Source organism: Nicotiana tomentosiformis, chromosome 12 (genome assembly GCF_000390325.3).
Source record: "Nicotiana tomentosiformis chromosome 12, ASM39032v3, whole genome shotgun sequence".
Classification (NCBI taxonomy): domain Eukaryota; kingdom Viridiplantae; phylum Streptophyta; class Magnoliopsida; order Solanales; family Solanaceae; genus Nicotiana; species Nicotiana tomentosiformis.
Genome location: NC_090823.1, coordinates 54211957 through 54234441, shown reverse-complemented (window position 1 = coordinate 54234441; position 22485 = coordinate 54211957). Strand labels below are relative to the sequence as shown.

The 22485-nt window shown below is 37.2% G+C and overlaps 1 protein-coding gene across 5 annotated transcripts; it reads left to right on the top strand.

Annotated features, from left to right (window-relative positions):
- The first annotated feature begins 7294 nt into the window (after positions 1–7294).
- Positions 7295–21909, top strand: LOC104097659 (uncharacterized). 5 transcript variants are annotated; one of them, XM_070191539.1, is made up of 6 exons: positions 7295–8488; positions 15288–15392; positions 17770–17851; positions 18504–18707; positions 19334–21321; positions 21514–21858. In XM_070191539.1, the coding sequence occupies exon 1, from the start codon at positions 7580–7582 to the stop codon at positions 8486–8488; it is 909 nt and encodes a 302-aa protein (XP_070047640.1). In that variant the 5' UTR covers positions 7295–7579; the 3' UTR covers positions 15288–15392; positions 17770–17851; positions 18504–18707; positions 19334–21321; positions 21514–21858. The 5 variants fall into 5 exon arrangements, 3 of the variants coding, with proteins under 3 accessions (XP_070047640.1, XP_070047639.1, XP_070047641.1); XM_070191538.1 differs by having other exon boundaries at positions 15062–15392; XR_011412577.1 differs by lacking the exons at positions 7295–8488; positions 15288–15392 and adding an exon at positions 16920–17663 and having other exon boundaries at positions 17787–17851; positions 21514–21909.
- The last annotated feature ends 576 nt before the right edge of the window (positions 21910–22485 follow it).

Below are 22485 nucleotides of genomic sequence, written 5' to 3'. Positions count from 1 at the left end.
CTATGGGTTATGAGAAGGATAAGTGTGCCAGTCAACATTCGAGGACGAATATTCCAAAGGGGGGAATGATGCTACACCCCATATTTTCGTACGTGGAAGTACGCCATAAGTAAATTGATATAAGCTCGAAGATGAGATGTTACATCCCACATTTTTGGACATTAAAGTTTTGTCGTAAGTTAATCGACGCAAGCTCGGGAATGAAATTATTTTTAAGGTTATAAGTATTATGCTATTTCAAACAAGTGATAAGTAAATTCGTAAAGGAGAGAGGGTAAGCGAATCGAAGAAAGTGAGTTTCGTCAAAGTTTGTCAATTTGGGATAAAATACGGTTCGAGCTATAATACCCGTTATTTATGGACTAGTACAATACAAGGTACCACATGACCATGATAGTAAGGTGTATAAGGTATGTAAAAGTGAGTAGTATTTTAAGTAAGTTAAGGTAATTCATAATTATGTGAGTAATTGATTAATTATTGGGTAATGGGAGATTACCCAGTTAATTAAGGAATTATTGGGTGATTAATTAAAGAATTGGGTAAGATTAAACCCTCCCCCACGTGGAAGCAAGCCACCCCAAGAATTGTGACTCTTAAGTCACTATATTATGCGGCAAGATTAGAATGTAAGATTTGGCATTCTTAAGAAGGTGAGTCACCTATCCATTTAATATGTAAGTCTTGAAAACGTGAGACCTATCCATTTAATATGTAAGACTTGAAAACAGGAGGGTCACATCCATTTTTAAGAACGTGATTAGCTCAAATTTTGCTATAGTAACGTGAAGCTTCTATCACAAATTAAAGATGGTCATATTCAGCAAGGTAGCGGTCTTAAGCACAATTTCCTACGAAATTATACAGCGTAATAGCAACGGGATTTTGTGATTCTAAGGGAGTACGGTGCAATCCTTCTCAAGAATATCATACGGATTGTCCCCTATTTCGATCTCGTTGTTACATGTTTTGTCGCAATCAACGAGTGCTGGAGGGATTGTCAAGAGAATCAGTTCAGGCATGTTAAGGCTATCCCTTCTTTCTTTTTGGCATGATCAATACGATACAAACGAAACGAACAAATGCACAATTTCCATAAATGAATCTATTCATAGAAATACTAGAGATGTTTATGTTCTTGATTCCCCATATGTCATATTATTCTATTATTTATTCATGGGTCTCAGAAAATACGTAAGTTGATAAAGTTTGTTTCATGATATTACTCAAAGGCATAATGGTCTTATGACACTCCAAAAGATTTTATTGACGTACTTCTCATGCATTGCATTCATTTACATTGACCCATGACCAGATGACGTTATATACGCGTATATATGTATATTGTATGTATATGGGATATGGAAAAAGGTTACGGCGTTATATACGCAACACCACCTGATCAGCTGGTATACGTTGATGAATTGCCCACAATGGCCGAGATGATATGATGGGATGCCCTCAGAGGCTTGATTATGTTATGAACACATATACCTATGCATGGTATGACATTTATACGCATATACATGACATTATAAATATGACACAGAGTTATTCAGATATATATATCGAGTCTTTTACTCCATGTTTCTCTCATGTCTATTGTTTACTGATTTTCATTCCTTACATACGCGGTACATTATTTGTAATGACATCCCTTTTGCTTGGGGACGATGTGTTCCTTGCCCGCAGGTCCCGGTATATAGGTCGAGAGTCCTCCAAGGAGGCTATCAGCTCAGCGGAAGATGTTGGAGCGCTCCATTTGCTCCGGAGTTGCTATTGGTCAGTATGATTATGCATGTATTGATTGGTATGCCGGGGCCCTGTCCCGGACTTATGACGTTTATGTACTCTTAGAGGCTTGTAGACATATGTCATGTATATGAAAGATTGTATGGCCTTGACGGCCTATGTTCAGTGTATGAGTGATTATTTTGGCCTTATAGGCCCGTACGTCATATGTATAAGTCAGTATATCAGGTTGGGTTGTTCTATGTCGGGCATTCCCTCATGTTTACTCTAGTTATTTCATGACTCCCCTTCTGGACCACTTACCCATGATGATGTAATAAGAAAGATACGTTACGTTGGTACTCGATTGAGTAAGGTACCGGGTGCCCGTCACGGCCTATCGGTTTAGGTCATGACATGAACCCACGTAAGTGAAGCTAACTCGGATAGGCTACCCAACTCATATGCCCGCCACCACTGATAAGCCGCTCCCCTGAGCTGGAACGTAGTAAAAGCAACCCTACTCGTCTCTACAATACCCATAGTACGGAGAATGCGGTGATACTCCTCCAGAAAACCCTGTGCACTCTCTGAAGCCAAACCACTGAATGTAGGAGGGTTATATTTCTTGAACCTTGCAAGTCTAAGCTACCCTTCCTCAGATGTTGCTGCCCTAACCACGGGCTGGACTGGAACCATAGTCTATGTCGCCATGACACCTGGAACCTGACCAACATGAACTCGCTGCTCTGGGGTGTGGGTGGCGGGAGTCTGGATTCCTCCCCCGATCTGTGAAGTAGCTGGTGCAACCGGAATCAACCGCGCTTGAGCCAATGTACCAAACATGCTCAAGAACTGTGCTAAGGTCTCCTGAAGTCTGGGGTTAACAGCAAGCGCCTCCGGTGCCTGCCCCTCAACTGGAACTACTGGCGGCTCCTCAACTGCTGCTCTGGTAGGTGCCCTAGTTGCGGCACGTGCTCCTCGTCGGCCTCTGCCTCTGCCCCTAGCGACATCTGCTCCGGGGGTAATGTCATCAGGAACTGTAGCTCGTGTCCTCACCATCTGTGAGAGAATGGAATAATAAAAGTTCAAACTTCGAGATCAATGAACTCGCACGATAGGAATGAAAGAAGTGAGACTGTCCTAATAGTTCCGTAGCCTCTCAAAGATAAGTACTGATGTCTCCGTACCGATCTGCAAGACTCTACTAAATTCACTTATAACTCGTAGCACCTATGAACCTAAAGCTCTGATACCAATTTGTCACAACCCAATTTCCCCTCCGTTTGGGTATCGTGATGGCACCTATTCTTAGGAACTAGGTAAGCCTAACATTAATTGAAACAACAACATTATTTAAATAACATCCAATAATTTGAAATAGAAATCTCTTAAAATTTACAATTCTCAAAACCCGGTATGACAAGTCATAAGCTCTACAGAGTGTTTGCTAGGAAACCTCTAAATACAACTGTCCAGAAATAGGAATAAACAATATAAAATAAAAACTTGAAGGTGACTCCAAAGCCTGCGAACGCAGCATCGGGTTTACCTTGAGTCTCCACAGCAACAGTCTACATAGCTAGCTAACGAACAAGTACCTGGGTCTGCACAAAAATGTGCAGAAGTGTAGAATGAGCACACCACAGTGGTGCCCAGTAAGTATCAAGACTAACCTCGGTGGAGTAGTGATGAGGAACAGGCAAGACACCCACTGGTCTAATAAACTGAACAAATATAAGTATATGAACAGCAGAAATATGATATATATATATATAAAGACTATGCAATATGGCTCACAATACAGTAATGACAATAAGAAAGGAAACAACAAGTATCAGCGGAATACCATAAAAATGACACAGAAAAGTGAATGGAACACAACCTAAATCCGGAATTACAAATACAGCAAGGACAAGTAATAACTCAGCAACTACAACCATTTATATATATATATATATATATATATATATATATATATATATATATATATATATATATATATATATATATATATATATATATATATATATATATACCCGCCTTGTCATGCCGCATGTGTAAATATCAATAGTAACAATAGCACGGCAGAAATCTCGTGCAACCCCATAACAACAACTGCACGACAGAAACCTCGTGCATCACAATAATAACAACCGCACGACAGAAACCTCGTGCTTTATCACAACAAGTACAACATCAACAATGACAATAATACAAAGTACGACAAGTAAATCAACACCAAGAACTTTAAATCACAAAGAAACGGTAGAACCAATTCACCATGAATAACCACAGTAAAGAATGCTAGGCGTACAGAGAACAACTCAACAAGGGAAAACTAATATGTAGCAACGATCCCACAATATACATTTCAACAACAGGGAATCTAACACGAGTCAAATAATTCCAAATAAAACTTCTTTTAAGGTTGAGAAATTTCGAAGGATACTCAAAAATTCAATTAAGGATAAGCAGCGAAAAGATAATCATAACCTCAATTAAGACTGAATAAATTATAGGATGAGATGATAATAATTCCAAATAAAAATAAGCAGTTATGAAAAGATAGCATGACAATAGAAGAGATAAGAGTCAAATAGGCCGTAAGAGTCAATCCTAAAAGCAATTAATTCTAATTAAAGCATGTAGAGGTGAAACTAGTAAATAAGAACTTAATCATATCAAGAACAACTTCATACTCAGTGAATATAAGGACCTAAGAACCCTAAAAGGCCAACTTTCCATAAATAAGTCCGAGGACGCACTCGTCACCTCGCGTACACAGACTACAGTCAACATAGAAGACTCAAATCCTAAGGGAAAATTTCCCATACAAGGTTAGGCAAGATACTTACCTCAAAGAAAACAGACCGATACTCAAAAATGAACTTCTCGGGTGAAATGACATCTAGACGGCTCAAATCTAATCAAAATAACTTCGAAGCACAAATAAAACTCATAAGAGACTATTTCGGATCATAAAGTTTCAATCTTTATCAAAATCTAAAAATCAGTCCAAAAGTCAACCCCCAGGCCCTCACCTCGGAACCCGACAAATTTTACAAAACCCAAACACCCATTCCGATATGAGTTTAACCATACTAAAATCATCAAATTCCGATACCATTTCGTCCCTCAATTCATGGTTTTTTATTTTGAAAGTTTTCTTCAAACACCACCATTTTCTTCAACTCAAAACACAAATTAAATGATAAAAATAAAGATAAAATTATGGAATATATTAAATTCTAGGTAAAGAACACTTACCCAATCGATTTGCTTGAAAAACCCACAAGGAATCACTCAAAACCGAGCTCTATAAGTCAAGATATGATAAAAATGGGCTAACCCTCGATTTGAGAATATATTCTGCCTGCCCAGGTATTTGCACATCACGATCGCAGAAGAAATGATGCGATCGCGTAGAAGGAAAATGGCTAATGTCCAAAATGTGCTACGCGGTCGCGGAAGGGCTTATGCGATCGCGTAGTGAAGGAATTATCTGCTGCCCAAAGCCACACTTCATGATCACGAAGCAGAAGATGCGATCGCGCAGAAGGAGTAGACAGACTTCGGCGATCGCGAACAAGGTCATGTGAACGCGAAGAGTAACGAGTACCAGTGCTCAAGGTCGGGTCTCTACTATGTGAACGCGATGGAGGGGATGCGAACGTGAAGAATGGGAAAGCAGACCTTCGCGATCGCGAAGAATAATATTCATTCTCCCCCAAATTGCACTACGCTAACGCGGAAGAAGTGACGTGAACGCGATTAAGGAAACCAGATGGCAGAAACCAGCAGTCCAAAAATAGAAGAAATTAGCCCGTAGCCCATCTGAAACACACCCGAGGCCCCCGGGACCCCGTCTAAACACGCAAACAAGTTTCATAACCTAACACGAACTCGCTTGGGGTCTCAAATCACATCGAACAACGCCGAAAATATGAATCGCACCATGAATCAAACTTAAGAACTTTCAAAACTTCCAACTTCGAAAACTTTTGCCGAAACCTATCAAACCAACCCGGAATGACGTTAAATTTTGCAGGCAAGTCCCAAATAACATAACGGAACTGTTCCAACTCTCGGAATCGCATTCCGACCCCGATAACAAAAAATCCACTTCTGGTCCAAATCTCCAAAAATTTGACTTTCGTTATTTCAAGCCTAAATCAGCTACAGACCTCAGATTCACGGTTCGGACACGCTCCTAAGTCTAAAATCATCCAACGGAGCTAACGAAACCGACAGAACTCCATTCCGGAGTCGTCTTCACACAGTTCCGACTACTGTCAAAATCCTAATGCTTAAGCTTCCGTTTTAGGGACTAAGTGTCCCAAATCACTCCGAATCATCTAGTAATTGAATTCAACCCCACACACAAGTCAATACACATAATACGAAGCTGCTCAACGCCTTATGCCGCCTGACGGAACTTAAATTCTCAAAACGACCAGCGGGGTCGTTACAAGTCGGGAAGGCATACATATATACAAGCCCGTTAGTTCAATTACTACTTTCAAACTTTACATTATTACATGCCATTTCATTATTTGTAGCTCCATTATTATTTACATTACGATTAGCCTAGCGTTTATTACCGGTCGAGCATATGTAGTAGAATATACTAACTCCGAACTCAAAGAACCAACAATATTTAAAGCCTAACTATGACTACTCCACTCATAAGGTCCCACTCCTTTAATAGGGTTGAGGTTTCTACACAGCTCTTACGCTTGTACGTTATAGACCTTCCAGCGACAACCTTTCTACAGGTTCACCCATTCCCCTACAGACCGAACGCAGTCTTATCAAGGAATGTATATTATTACTTAGAGCCATGCTTACATTTCAATTGCATGGACCATACGATACTTTCTAGGAAAAACTTGGCATAAAATAACTCCAAGTCGAGCCGACTTATTCCTGTGCCCAGCCTCACCCACACGGAAGATGTAAACACAATATATGACCCAATATATATTCACATAAGTCCTAGGAAAATTGACTTAGTTCGTTGAGTTGAATTGACTGTTGGGGTTGATATTATCTCTCTTGATTTTCGTGAAAATTTCTGTAGAAGTTATTAGACGTGTGTCGTATCCCATTAGACTCGATAAAGGGAGTCAGAGTGGATCGTGGCAAGACTGTCTAGGCGGAGGCATGGCCCATGTGATGCAGGAACGCGTAGGATGGCCCGTGTGTGTGGCGCACCCCTCTAGGGCGTATGCCTTGACTCGACTTGGAGCAAGTTAGGCTGTAGGTAGGGTCGTAGGCTTGGGTTTGTCGTGGGTCGTTTGGGGGAGGCGCCAAATTATTTTTCGCTGTAGGTCTTGGAACCGTATGTCTAGGCTTTGACGTATGCAATTTTTGATCACTACATCACTCTACAATTCGATTTCCAAATATTTCAACAAGATCTAGCCAAGCCTCAACTGGAAGTTGTTAAAACAAATCTCTTAAAATTATTATCAGTGACAATTATAAATAGTTGCTTGTTTGATTTTCTCGTACAGACTAGAGAAATGTGCTCGTAATTCATGTTTGACTGTGTTCAATAATAACAGAATCAAGCCTGAGCTAAATCCAATTGGATCAAAGTAACAGAATCGAGGCTGAGCTAAATCCAATTGGATCAAAGTAACAGAATCGAGGCTGAGCTAAATCCAAATGGATCAAAGTAAAGCCCAAACTAGTCGGCTCATGTCCAACCCTAGGTCCGGCTTGCCACTTTAGCCTGTCCCGCGACGTGTCGAAGGATCGCTGCAATCCACCTGATTCCTGTCTTTTCACTTGCCTTATCTCACGCTCTCTCACACTCCTCTTCACTTTCCACTTTGCTTCCATGGCCGAGCTACAGCAGCCCGACGCCCCCATCACCGCCGCTGCCATCCCTTCCGCCACCGCGACAACCACCACCTCCAATACAACATCTATAGCTCCACCACCTCCCCCATCCGATAACCCTCCAACCAACAACGTCAATAGCAACAACTTAGGCCTCAGTTTGGCTCCGAAACGGCAGCGCCGACCAAGTGTTCGATTAGGCGAGATCGGAAACTCACCTTCCGACACTCACTTCCGACGAGGCCCCAAAACCTGGCGTTTCCATAAGGATCCTACCCTCGCTGCTAAAACCTCAAAGACCCGCCCTTTAACTAACCTCGTTAACGGCGGCGCCGGCGGCGATAATTATGACGACAACAACACCATCGTCGAGAACAACAACAATTACAACTTTAATTTGGGAAATCGGAAGTCGAAATCGAGGAAACCCACGAAGAGAGTGAGGACAAATTGGCATTCATCTAAGTTCGATACGCTCATTCACGAAGAAGCAAACTTTTTCAGGGAAGACAACAATGATAACGAAGAGTTTCGGGAATTCGAGCCGTCACCGGGCTCGGAAAGCCCAGTAAAAGAGCATAGCCCTGTAAACTCTATGGAACACATGGGCCTTCAGTATTGGGATCGGAGGGGGATTAGGACTAGAGTGTCCGAAAGCAGAGACCATCACGATGACCTCAATAATGAAGGAGTAAATTCAGGGGATAAGAGCAGCATTGGAGTAAGGGAGTGGTTGATTGGTTTGGGGTTGGGGAGATACGCACCCGTTTTCGAGATACACGAGGTTGATGATGAGGTATTGCCCATGTTGACTCTGGAGGATCTCAAGGATATGGGGATTAATGCTGTTGGTTCCAGAAGAAAAATGTACAATGCGCTACTCAAGCTGCGGAAAGGCTTTTCATGAGTTGAGTTTACCGTTTAATGATTTTAATGTTTGATTAGGTTTTATTTTTCTGCTTACTTTCCTTTTTGCCCATTAACATGGATAATTAAATATCAAGTGGTGTTAGTTTTCGAGCTGGATTTTTGCTCCTTCTTCTTCTGCCTTTGCTATGTTAGTTATTGTGAAATGTTATTGTTGATATACGAATGAGAATGACATATGAGGAGTACTTTTTATTGATTAAGGAAGTGTAAATTTTTTTTTATATAAATGAACTAGTCAAAATATAAGTTTTAAAGAAGTCAATCAGTGCTTACCTTCAATACACCTGCATTTACTTAAAAGAAATAAAGGAAGTCACCTTTAGGATATGGTGTGTTCTGGAGTATTAATTTGTGTGCCAAATGGTTAGCTATGACCTATGTCGAACGGACTATCCAAAATATTGTTGCATTCATGTCGGATCCTCCATAAATGCACTTGATGACATTTTTGGAGAGTCCGAGCAACATAGACTATGACTATGTACATTTGAAGTACTTTAGCTGCAAGATCTCCTCTCTAGTTTTCATGTTTTGCGGGTGTTTAGTTCCGCTTCCTTAGTAAGATCCTTTGTAGTCGTTATCAAAAAGAGATCTTCTCTTGTATTAACTTGCATAGAGCTTAAAGAACTTTTCGTAGTAGTTGGAAATTTTAATTACTATGTATACAACAATTGGTGAATCATTTGCCTATGAGAAAAAAACGTTGAATCATTTGATGAAACAAATATGAATGACTTTCTAGAAATGCATGATGTATGAGAGCCTATCTTAGACTTACACTAAGTCTTTCACCAAAGCATACTTCAGATAGTCCCTGCTTTGTTAGCTTCCAACTGTACTATAAAAGATTTCCTTGTAGGAACCTTACATCTTCTTGGTTTGATGATCTTATCGAGAATCACCTTTGCAGACTTAGCCTTCTTCTCCAAAGACTGTAATTTGTCTCATCTGGAGGAAAATAGTTAATAACTTATAAAAGAAGAAGCTTCCTCATGCTTAATGATGGTTGTTACGGAATAATTGGTGTACCCATTTTATGGTCATCGTCCCCCGGTCTCGTTCAGTTAATTGATGGAAAAGCTTATGCTCCTATATTTTGATAAAACTCTCATTCAGCTGGGAAACCACACAGGTAATGAGCTTGGAAAGAGAGAAATCCATTTTGTAGAATATATCTGATAGTTGTGACATATGTATTTGATAACATGCTTCTAAAGTGAGGTACTAACTTAGTGTCTAACTTTCTGAGCTTTGTGATAGATATAGTTGAAGATAATCTTTTAGGCAAGATAACTGCATTTCAATCTTCCCCTCTTCCCTAACTAGCCATGCTTGACTGCAATCACCTAAATGTGGGTAAAAGCTTCTCTCTTGACACTCTTGCAAGTGGTTGCACCATTCAGTAGCTGCTTTTGCTTTCTAGTCTCCTAGCTTTGCTTTTGCATTTGTTTATTTTCAGGCAATCAAAGTGTTATGTTTCCTAGCTTAGATCTATTTTTTTTTTAATAATTACAATATTTTTGGACATATTGTGATACTTCATGTGTTTTTTTCCTTTTTTTTATATGGAGGAGGTTTTTTTTTTCTTTTGTTTTGGGGGTGGGGGGGCTGGGGGGCAGCGGAGGGGTGGGGGGAACATGGGAGCCACAAGGTATCTCATGACAAGGTATAATTCACACCAAAGAGAGTTTATTTTGCCAGGAAGGTAAATTAGTTTGCTGCAATTAGTTTGGCACGTAACACCATTGAATTAATGTATGTTCTGAAAGTCTTCTCAGGGAGCTCAAATAAGGTGCCTTTAGTCCCCTTTAAGCTGGTACTCATATCTAGAACGGTTTATTCTTAAATAGGATTATCCACGAATTTTGCTATTGCCGGGTTATTCTGGCCTAGTTAGTTTTTTGGGACTAGGCATGATTTACAATGGAACTAATCTTGTATTGCGATTATGCCCTTGGCTATGAAAAGACAACTGAAGTTGAAAAAGTATTTTTAAATTGGTCACTGTTCACAGAGGAAGGGGTATAATTGCAGTCGGGAGGAAAGCGACACATTTTTTGGGTCTTTGCCACAATAGGCTCAAAACCAAGATATTACATTACACCCAAGAAGACCTTCGAAATCCATGAATCCAACTTGGTGCATTATTTGCGCAAACAGCAACCAGATCCGTAGTTTTCATATCGATGTCTACTCTGCAGAGTGCTATGGCAGGATTATTTTAGTTTTATAAAGATTCTTTTGTGCTTCAATATTTTCAGTTAGTGAGTCTTAAATGATTACGACACAAAGGATGGTAATGTTCTAGCCAGTAAGCCAGGAGCTGTATGCTATTATATGGTATATTCTGGTAGAGAATAATTGTTAAATGTGCAAAGATCTTTTGGTAGAAAATGTGAACAATAGAGTAGCCATTCATTCTTCTTTATGGTCTAGACCAGCAGATCTGTTTCATGATATTGACCTGACAGTCTTAACGGGATTGGAGACTCTGTTTATCTTTCCAGCTGTACTTATGTTGAGGTCATCTAAATTTTTTTCTTTGTACACTTCTTTATCAATACTAATTGGCGAGGGTGCTGTCGGGGACTCGGGGTATGGGATGCTGAAAGTTTTGACAAAGGGCGAAATATGGTCTCGGTGCTAGTCTATGGGGGACTGGACTAGAATCTCCTTCTTCACCTCAGCTGGTCATTGTCCTGTGCCAAACATGGTAAAAGCTTCCATTTTATCAAAAATGCTAGTCGGTGTGAAACATATGATGTATATCTTATTCCGTTCGCTTGGGAAGTGAAGAAGTGCTGATCTTGCTGGAGCTCTTTTGTAAGGCTGGTGATTGATTCTAATAAGATATTACTCATCCCTCCATTTCATATGATACATTCCTTACTTATCACAAAATAACAATAATAATAACAATAACAATAACAATAACAATTTGGCCTATGAATAAGAAGAAGAAGATACAAGTATGATACACTTTCCAATTTGGCCTATCCTGAAATATTTAACATGGTTTTAGAAGTAAATTAATAATTCATAAAGCTCCCTTTTATCAAATATTTTGGTTCATTATCCTTTCTGAAAAAAAAAAAAAAAAAGAAGGAGGAGGAGAAGGAGGAGAAGAAGGAGAAGGAGAAGGAGGAGGAATATGAATATGATACATGATACACTTTCCAATTTGGCCTATCCTGAAATATTTAACATGGTTTTACAAGTAAATTAATAATTCATAAAGCTCCCTTTTATCAAATATTTTGGTTCATTATCCTTTCTTAAAAAAAAAAAAAAAAAAAAAAAACCATTTAAAGAGATAACACATAAATACCCCTCTCCACTAGTAGCAAGTGTCCAACTAAACACCTAAAATTTTGCGGGGATCTATTAACCCCCAATACTTGTTCAAAGTGGAATTAGTACCCTCTTGAGATGCCACACATTTGATAGTATTTACTTTCTTAAAAGCATGGACAGCTCTGTGCACAAAGCATCCCGCATTCATACAGGATCTGGGGAAGGGCCGTACCCCAGGGGTTTGATGTCAACAGATTATGCATGTTGAGCTTTTTTATCCTTCATATAAACAAACACCATATAACACCACCTTTCTACCCGGATTTGCCAAAATAGAGACTCGTTTCAGCTTCTTCCTCCAGATTCACAGAGCATTTCCCCTTAGACCATCTCCTTCAATTGCTCACTCGACACCCAGACAGTACCAAGATCTTCTCAGCTGGTCCTTTGAAAAACTTACCATAACCACTCTTTTTCTCTCTCACCCAAAAACAGCTCCGTACCTTCGTTCTTCCAACGGCAAAGCCATTGTTGGATCACAGAGTATATATCAAACACATACAGACCCATTTTTCATGACACTCACTTTCTCTCAAGAAAACCCTCGAAAGAAACACACTCACAACCCCATTTCCCTCATAAACACGATCCCCAATAACACCAACCCAGTGGATACGGAAGTTCAAGAGGACCAAGGGAGCTCTGGTGTTCGGGGTCTCACCACTTCGAACCATTTACCTGAGATCCAATCTTTGCTGCAAAATTAAGGGAGATTTCTTAGATAGAGTGGTGACCAGTGTTTTAAAAGGCGAAATTGGGGCGAGCCCCATGGCGGCGCGTAGCAAAACGCCCCGGAGAATCGTTTGACCCGCTGTTTTGGGCGTTTGCCTAGGCGTAAGGCGCGTTTTTGTCTTGGGCGTAAGCCCAAAAGACTAACCCAAATTGAAACGAAATTGTCCTGATAAGTCCTTAATTTAAGCCTAAATACTTACATTTCTTGCTGTTAAGTACTCAAAAGTAAAAGAAAAATTATCAAAAGCTTTTTTATGCTTAGCCGTAACTTTTTTATTTGTTCACTTTGTCTTCTTCTACCAAGGTGAATCTTTTCAAACTACAAAAGTGAATACTGATGCAACTTTTGTTGTTTCACAAGATGAGAATCCGGTTGAGAAGTTGCTTCCTCCTGAGCCAAAGAAACACAAGACCATTGAGATTAAATTTGTATGAGATGGAGTGGATAGTCTGTTTTCCTGACATAGGAATCGAAAGTACTCTATTTTGATGACTGATTTATGATAAAATAAAAATAGTTTAGATCCAATGCTAGGAATACTAATCTTTTACTCTTTCTTCTCATTTCTTGCTGTATTTTCATATTTTTGAAGTATTATGAGTCCAACGTGAGAAACAGTATGTTGCTTGTAGTAGGCATTGGTTGGTTTCTTATTAATGCAGTGAAATGCTTGTATTAAAAAAGCAGTTTTATATACGTCTCCCACTTGTTTTATAATAATTTTTGATTTTTTTATAATTTCTATGTAATTTACCTTTTTTAAAAACTATTTCCAATTATATTATTTAAAAAATATTAAAAATTAAAGTTCCATGGGGCTTATACTTAGCGCCTCGGGGCTTATGCCCTCGCCCGATGACAGGTAAAACACCTCGTCTTGCACCCATGCCTTTAAAAACACTGGTGACAGGTGTTTTGGAGCGGTTAACACAAAAATTGTGCAAGTGTGGGTGACTGACACCGTGTTTGATCAAAATCTAGTTGCGATATTTGTTACCAAGTGATTTCTGTAGGAAAATGCATTTTTTTTAAAATCCCACTGAAATGAATAAGCCAATTAGTGATCATGGAGGATCTGGAGTCGCTTCACCATGGGAGATAGTAGTAAATTGTGAATATATTAGTAAATCGTGACAGGTGGAGTGATTTTTTTAGGGTGGGGGATGGTGGAGGAAGATAGAATAATAGAGAAAGAATCCAGAAAAAGGGAAAAAAGTGGAAGAAAATCGAGTGGTTAAATACAGCGCACATGTGCATGTATCTCACCGCTTAACACAAAATCTAGTTCTCATAAAGAGGGTATTCATTTCACTTTAAAAAAAGTCTAATGGGATAAAAGCACGCTCACAATGTTTAGGTGTATAGTTGGAATTTCGGAACAAGTTGAGAGGTTTCTTGTGTACTATCCCATTTTTAAATTCATTTAAATTATTGAACTTAAAGCAGTGATGTGAAGTTTCTATGATCGCTCTAGCATGTCAACTATTTAAGATTCTTTTTCCTGTACTATTATTTCAAGCAAGTCATGCAAATTAAGTCAAGGGAGGAAGATGTTCTTGCACTAAGCACTTATAGTCTGAGACATCTGGGGAATATCTAATTTTCTTTGTTTGTGAAGTGAAGAGTTGCTATTCTTGATAAATCTTTTGTGGAAGTCTAGTGAATCATTTCATTGGATTTGTGCTAATCAGTGTCATAAAGTGGGTAACTGACAAGTTAGCATGTTTTTCCTCGAAGTGATTTTCCATTAACCTCGAATCTAGTTAATTACCCAATTAATGACAAATCAATTCAAGGAAAAAGATGTTGACTTGTCGTTAGTCGAATCTTGTTAATTACCCAATTAAGTGACATTCCTCTCCTGGTTAGTATTTAGTGACAAGTATATTGGAACGACAGAAACCAGCGATTCCATGAAGGCAAACCTGACTCTATAATTAGGAATAAATCAACATGTATATTTTTGCCGATATGTTTGGTGTGAATCAGTTGGAACTACTAATGCAGAGGTCATTTTCCTGTTCGAATATCAATAGTGGCATTAGAAATTTTCTACTGATTTTACTCCAATGGATATCCCGGGATAGATCATCATGCTAAATGTTTTTGTACATGTAGTATGGATTAGTATTATGAAGGCCAAACATCTGATCATAACAAGGAGTGCATGGATTAATAAGGTTTTAGTTTTTTTCTATGGGAGTTCCCTTTTATTTGGGTGGCTGTCTTCTTATGCACCTTCACTGTTTTGGTGCCACTACATATTCTAATTAACTTCTGTAGTTTCAAATCAATTAGCTTTGGGGTTGGCACCTGCTCTCTTAGTGTTAGCCTTAGGTTGGCATGCGCTAATTTATGTAATCAGAAGGAAAAATAGTGCAGCGCAATATATTCCAATTTTATTTTGTTCTGCACCATATACTGTGTCCCCTAACAAGGTTTTCAGTGGTTTGGTTGTTGCAGGATTATCGCTGTATCTCTGCACCTCTTCCCTTTTGTTGATATGTCAACTGCTGTATAGATTGACATTTTGAAGAACTTTTCTCAGTTGACTTGACTAACATATGAACGAGATCTTCTTTGGTTTTTTGCTCTCTGGTGCATATTGTCTCTTAATGCTGCCACTTGTATAAAACTTACCCTTTCTTAAATTGACTAACATATGAATGTTGCTCTTCCTCATCTTTAGTTACTCCGTTGAAGGAGAAGAAATGCACAGGATATCCTGCATTAGACCGACGTTCTGCAAGAGGATGCAATTGTTTTCATGTTGCTTTGGTTGAAATTAACGGAAGTAAGCACGTATAACTTGCTTATTTATGATACTAGTCATGGATTTGACAGCTAATTTCAGCTGGAGAAGTTGCACTTGTGTTTTCCGTCTCATATTTCTCTTTTTTGATAGGTTTTTCTGTCCCATATTTCTAGGAGCTCCTACTGTTTTTCATCCTAGCTCAATAACTGGACCTTCTTAATATTATTATTTGGACTTGGTTATAATTAGTTGCTTTAAGCCTGCGCGTGGTTCTATCTAATTCTGCAGTGCCTGCGTACAAGAAAAGTAAAGACTCTCGAGCCCGCTTTTGAAGTCTCTGATAGTCGAGTGAAGTTCTTTTTCTTTGATGAAAACAGTCAGATGAAGTTTGTTCAATGATTTTGTTGGTAACGCATGATGGAAAAATGCATCTAAGCTTCATATCTATTTTTAGTTGGAGAAAGTGCTTTCATCTTTATTAACGGAATTGACTAGATCATTGGTGATAGATGGGCGCAGGGCGTATAAATTAGTCTATAGGTCAAGTCCTAAATTGACGATACTTCTGAGCCGGGAACTCGATAAACAGCATGAAATCAAGATTTAAGTCCTGGACGGGAAAAGAGTACAAGGCAAATAGAGGAAGACCAATTAGATTCTGTAAAGTAAAGAAGCAATAGCTCAACACTCTGTTTCAGTTAAGTATTACATTTCAGGTTAAGCAGCAAACACCAAAACTTTGTGAACAATGTTTTGGGGTTAAACTGTCTCCATAACATGTTTTCTTCTTCATCAAATTAGAGAAGAAAGCACAGAACCCAATCGCCCAAAAGTTCCATTAAACAAAATATGAGGAAAAGCAATCTGTTGGTGAAAGAAAGGCAAGGATAAATAACCCCCAGCAAAAGCAAAGAAAGAAATAATTGGAGAAAAAATAAGAGAAAGAAATATTAAAGTAATACAACTGTTAGTAAATAAAGTATAGTTAATTAAAAAGTCTAAATTAGGTAGCTTATCTAAATTCCCAAAAGTATTTACAACATCCTAAGAAGGGAATAGAAAAGGTGACTTGGCACCTCTCGGCGAAGGATTCTATTTATCCTTTTTCTCCTTTTATTGCCTTTTTTTCTCTACTTTTTTATTTATCTAATCTAATAATAAGAATAAATGTTGTAGTTATAAGATTAAATATTTCATTTATTACTACACTAATTCCTATTCCTTACCGTTAGAAAGACAAAAGTCTCTATCATTAACATTCTAAATAATTGCATATTGAATGGCTACTGTAACAGAATATTTAACATGCACTTTAATCACAGAATTTAATCAAATTAATAATCAGTTGTTGCTTTGATCAGAATGCCCAAAGGTCTCATCATGAATTTTGCCTTACACTAGAAAGATCAAAAGTCTATTTAGAAACAAATTAAAGCAACAGGATTTGGAAGCTAACGGGAGATTGTATGTCATAGTCATCTTTGGTCTTTGCTAGAGTCTGGTAATATTCTGGAGATGCCTTAAGGTTCGTCACTTCCGCAAAAGCTTCCACTTCAAGATTTTGGGCTAGAAAACTTGGGTTTCAGTTCTTTGAAAGTATACAAAGAAACTTCATGGAGTTTCCTTTGTGTTAACAACAAGAAACGTCAAGGAATTTGAGAATTTTCCTTAAGTAAATTATTAGGTAGAATAAACTGGCTGGTGAAGATTTTTCATGTTCTTTTCCTTTTTGAAATAATACGTTCTTGGAATCCTGCACATCATCTTCCTTCTGTCTTAGAAAAAGAAATCCTTTTTATTTGATCAAAGACCGTAACGTTATTATTTAGAGGTATTCATAGTTATTAGTAAGAGTTTTTCAATGTCAATGCAGAACAAACACTTTATAACAAAGATATGAAGACTCATACATACACACACAGACATATATATTACTACTATTTAGAAATGACAGTTAAATGTTTGTCATGGGACGAACATTGGTAAAATAGAAATTACAAATGTTTATTATGGGCATTTGTGTATTTTGGTCTTTGATTTAGCCCTTTCACTCTTCAATTTCCGTTACACTTAGTTGGTCTTTATGTTTTGGTGGGACACCTATCTTTAACTTCCATTGTTCCTACATCCGCGTTAAGCACTTCTAATTTTACTCTTGATTTTCCTGCTTTCCTTCTTCTTCATGCTTTTTCTTCTTCTTCACTGGATTTTCCCTATTCTTAGTTTTGCTGTTTTTTTCCTTTTGGTTCTTGGAAAATTGCAAGCTCCAGTCCAAGGTTCTTTTTCTATGTTTATTATTGGCTATTGCATGTAAGTAATTTTTATTTTTATTTTAATGACAATTTGAGATTTTAATGTAAGATTTGAAATTGTATTTTAAGAATTCAATTTGACCAAACAACTGAAAGGCACATAGGGTTTTCTGGAGTGCAGGAGAAAATAGATGAAGGCTGCAAAGAATCTGCTTCATAGTGATATGTGGGCGGCTCATATAAGAGGTAATGGAGGAGCTTTCTACTTCCTAAGAAAACTATTAACATTCCTTTTGGGTTACTTCGATTTTTCACAACGATTATCATGGTTTTGGTTAATTGTATTTCAATTTTTATAGTAGTGTAAGGTTTCAGGATAATAACCTTACAAAAATGCATCTTCTGATTTCTTTTGGCGTAAATTAGGTTCAATTTGGTTTTACTTTCATCATGTCCAGTTCATATCTTCTTCTTACGTGCTTATGAATATTTTTTTCTTTTATTTCTCTACCCCTTTCTGTACTTGCAAGGTTCTAATTTGTCACTGATTTGCATAGATCTAATATCTTATAGATGTTGTCTATTTAGTTCCTTCTCCTCTTTCTTCTACTGTTCTTCCTACTTTATTTTTACTTTGTTCACATTTTTCCTTGTAATTTAATATAAAGCTTTCTTTAAATTAATATGGGTTTTACATGGTCAATATTTAGACATGATCTACACTGATACTTAGGCCAAATAAGTCCTTGAGAAAATTCAAAAAGAAAAACGAAAGGCGTACTGTAAGATAAATAGGGTGAAATATCCGTACAAAACCAAAAAGAGATATTTTTGGGTTTGGTTATAGCACATGCAGCGTGCGAAGTGCCAACTGATTCCCTCAACTTGCAAATTGCAGGTCCTTCATTTTTACCATAACATGAGAGGAGATAATGGTGTTGTTGCTTTTTCTGAACTTGTGAAGTACTCTCCAATGTTTGAGGACTTAAGGTGTCATCTACAATGATAGAAAGGTGTATACTCCCTTTCACAAGCAGTTGCCAAGTTTGAAGTAGATACTCTTTGCAATAAGCTGGGATGATCCTTTTTGAAACAATAATTGGTACTTGAATTATATGGGATAAGCTAATTTATTTTATTATTGTGTTACAATTACTAAATTTCATGGTGTGTTTATGTGAAATCTTTGCAAAATTCTATTGTTAGATTATGAATTTCCTATTGAAATTAAGGTGCATGTCATTACATATACTCTACATTCTCACTGCACCAACAGGAAAGGACAATATGTGGATATTTTGCCTAGGGATCTTTCTTTATGAGGTGCTTTATAATGTCTTAAGCAAGTCACATGACCCTCCTTTTTAAAACCAAAATCAAATGGGAAAAGTCACTTGGATCTTTAGTCTTGCTATTTATCTATTACTAGCAGGATTCTGACTAACTTACTAACTTTTTTCATGTATGTGTGTATCTCTTTCTCTGGTTGTGAACAGAATTATGAACTATCTGACTATGTTTTTATCCCTTAAGAAAGACTACTTTATCATCGACATTTGTATATCAACAAGAACCTTCGACGGTATTTTACATGGGTGTTACATTGACAATACATAGAACTATTCACTATAGATCTATATTTGCATTATAGTTAAGCTGCCCTTTTCTAACAGTCTTCTGAAACTTGGACTTATTAATGATTCATATTTTGCTGATGAAATATTTCAGACTGTACGAAATTCCGCCTACCAACAGAACATGACAGATAAAAACGACAACTGCTGTTATAGGCTTCTCACCTCAAGAACCATCTCCACAATCAACAACGGAAGCTTAAATGGAAATGTAAGGTTTCCTTCAATATCATTTGATTTTGTATGGATAACACTGCATAATGATTGTCTGGTATGGGCAAACCTGCAGAGAAGAGGTTACACCTTATGCAATAGATGTTACCTTTGCCTTTTTTTGCACTGTCCATTTTTATCTCAGCTATCTGGTGTGGGTTTTGAATGAGTTCAAATTTAATTAAGATGAATTTGCTTCATATTTGCTATTTTTGCATCAAAGTGCTATTTCTTGGTGAAGATCAAGCAACAAACAATAAATCATTTATTATGTTTAGTAATATAGAGAAGACTTTCCATAAAATTTCCATCTTTGGTAGCTATCTATTCTTCATTGTCATTTTATTAATTAGGTACTGGTCACCTGCAATCTTAATTTGCTTTTGAAGGAACATAAATTTGTGTGTTATCAGTTGTTTAAGATTAATTAAACTTGGTAAAACACAGTTTGAAGCTTGGCTAAAAATGAAAGGAAAATATTTCTCATTTCCCTTTGCTTCCGTTAAATGATTCTGTCCTTTTCTTTATCAAGTAAGCATAAATCATTATGCTTTTACTGATTACTGGTACATATTAGCTTTAGCATGCTTTATTCTTTCATCACTTGCACTCGAACCAGGTAATCCTAACATGGTTATGGTACTTGCTTTAAATTAGGCAAATAGTTAAAAGCAATTGAAGTTGCAGCACAAGTTAGTCTATATCATTCTTTCATTGCATCATAATATTATATTTCGTACATGCTAATCCGTAGAAACATAGAAAGAGATAAGTCGTGGTTGTATATAGTAGTGAGTTATTTCAATTAAAACAGTATATTCTCTTTATAGTTTATGATTAGACTGGTATAGGATTTTTTTTAATGTGGTATTCTGATGTAAGCAACAGTCATGGGAAAAGTACCAATTAGCAATAAAATGCTCCACAAAAAGGTACATAGAACAAAGCTCCAATTTCTTACCAACTGATAATAATATTCTTACACATTAACAGAAGGATTTTTACGCTAGAATATAACGCTGAGCAATCTGTCTTTCTCTAAAGAACATTTCTCCATACATTATATAATTAAACTGAGAACCTTTTAGTAAAAGAGGCATAGATAATTGATTTTAAACATATATATTCCTAGATTGCTATGAGTCTTCTGCAAGGGTTAGTTTGATTTGAGTCTAGCTAGATTCCTAGATTGTACTTGAATTTACAGTTGCAGGTAATTTGAGAGTTCAAAAGGAAAATGATTTGAGATGGTCGAAGATGGACTTCCATCAATTTATCAAGTGCAATGATTAGAAAAGTTTTGTTACCTTAACAGTTTCCCAGTACTCTTTGCTAAATACCTTAGCTAGACTCAAATCAAACTAACCAACCCAAGAGGTGCTACCAGAAGCTGGCTGGGAAGGATGATGAGAAAGAAACATAAGCCATTTGGAACACTGTAGCTGTCTGCCTAGACATTCTTGAAAGAATAACAACTGATGGATTGCCGAACCGTCAATATGAAATTGCTGTATATTGCTGCATCTATTATTTTGCTACGTTTTGTATCTTTTGTAACTCAAAAGATGTAGCAGCACCTACTTGGTGTTGATTAAGCATTGATTACTTATTGAAAAAATATTTTGAAATTTGTTGTAGTGTTGGGCCCGTGCTCTGCACGGGCTGCAAGCAACTAGTACATATATATATGGGAGATGGCTTTGGAAATGGAAGGAGCGCAGAATTGCTTTGCGCGCGGCTCAAGAGTCAAAAGTACTCTTTCTGTTACTTCATATTGTTGGTGCAAAAGTGGACATATCACTTACCTACTTCTATATCATTTATTCTTCTATGATATGAATTTGCAGTGGAAGGGACTCTTGTGCAGAGGTAAATCAGGATTCAGAATCATTTTTTTCTGTGTCAATAATTTGTGTGTATCACTTTCGTTAATTTTTCCATTACAATCTCTCTATTAGAGTAATTTTTTTATTCTCTTCCCATTCCATAATTGATGTTTATTACTAATATATTAGTACATTTGTAATATCACTAACGATAAAGAAATGGTTTGTCGCTTAGGTACACATGTCCACCATCCACGGCTTATTTCCCACAAATCCAAGAGAAATCCATTAAAAATCGGACCTCCTTTACAAACAGGATTCGAGCTTTATGAACAGTCTTTCTGCATACCACAACCTCTCATATGCTTAAGACTTTTAAGTCCAGGATGCAACATCGAGGATGCAACATCGAGAGAGAACTTATGTACGTAACATATTTTGCTCTTTATATAATGAGCGTTGGAATAACTTCCTTTACATTTTGTTCTATTTCTTAAAATTGTGCTTCTGCGTCTTTCCTAATGTTTGTTCTATTTTTTAACTTTTGGTATTATATTACATTTGGAAAGAGTTTATGTGATCGCGCGATCAAGTTAACTAGTTAGTGATAGAAGTTGAAGATCCTTGGAAACTTTATATTGTCGAATTCAACTTTGATTTAATCAAATGCCTATGCATTGTGCACTTTTAAGTTAGTCGATCAAACTCTATATTAACTAGACAATTACAAAATATATTCAAATATACATGTATATACATGATGAGCAGCTGCATAATAATATACAATAAATAGACCAACTGAATTTTATGGTGTATATACAGTTGAAAAATAAATAAAATTTTAAACCAATTCCAAACTCATTATCACAAGAAGAGAAGTGGGTGCAATGGTAATTAAAAATATCCATGAATAATTTGTATAGTCTATTACATTTAGCATTCACATAAATAGTAATTTCTTAAAATAGTGGAGCAAGAAGAACAACAAGTTATTTAAAGAAAAGGAAATTGGGAGATTTTGGATTACCTAACAGATCACTGGGTAATTTTTAAAAGTTTGCTGATAGTAGGGGTAAATTTATCCTGTCAGTATAACGGTAGGGGTAAATTTGGCTGGATAGTATAACGGAGGTTAAATGTAGACAATATCTGAAAGTAGAGGAGGTATATTTGGCCGTATTCCCTAATTTTATTTTTTTGTTCTATT

Excerpts from the sequence above, each read along its gene's own strand:
- LOC104097659 (XM_070191539.1), top strand. The coding sequence starts at position 7,580 with ATGGCCGAGCTACAGCAGCCCGACGCCCCCATCACCGCCGCTGCCATC.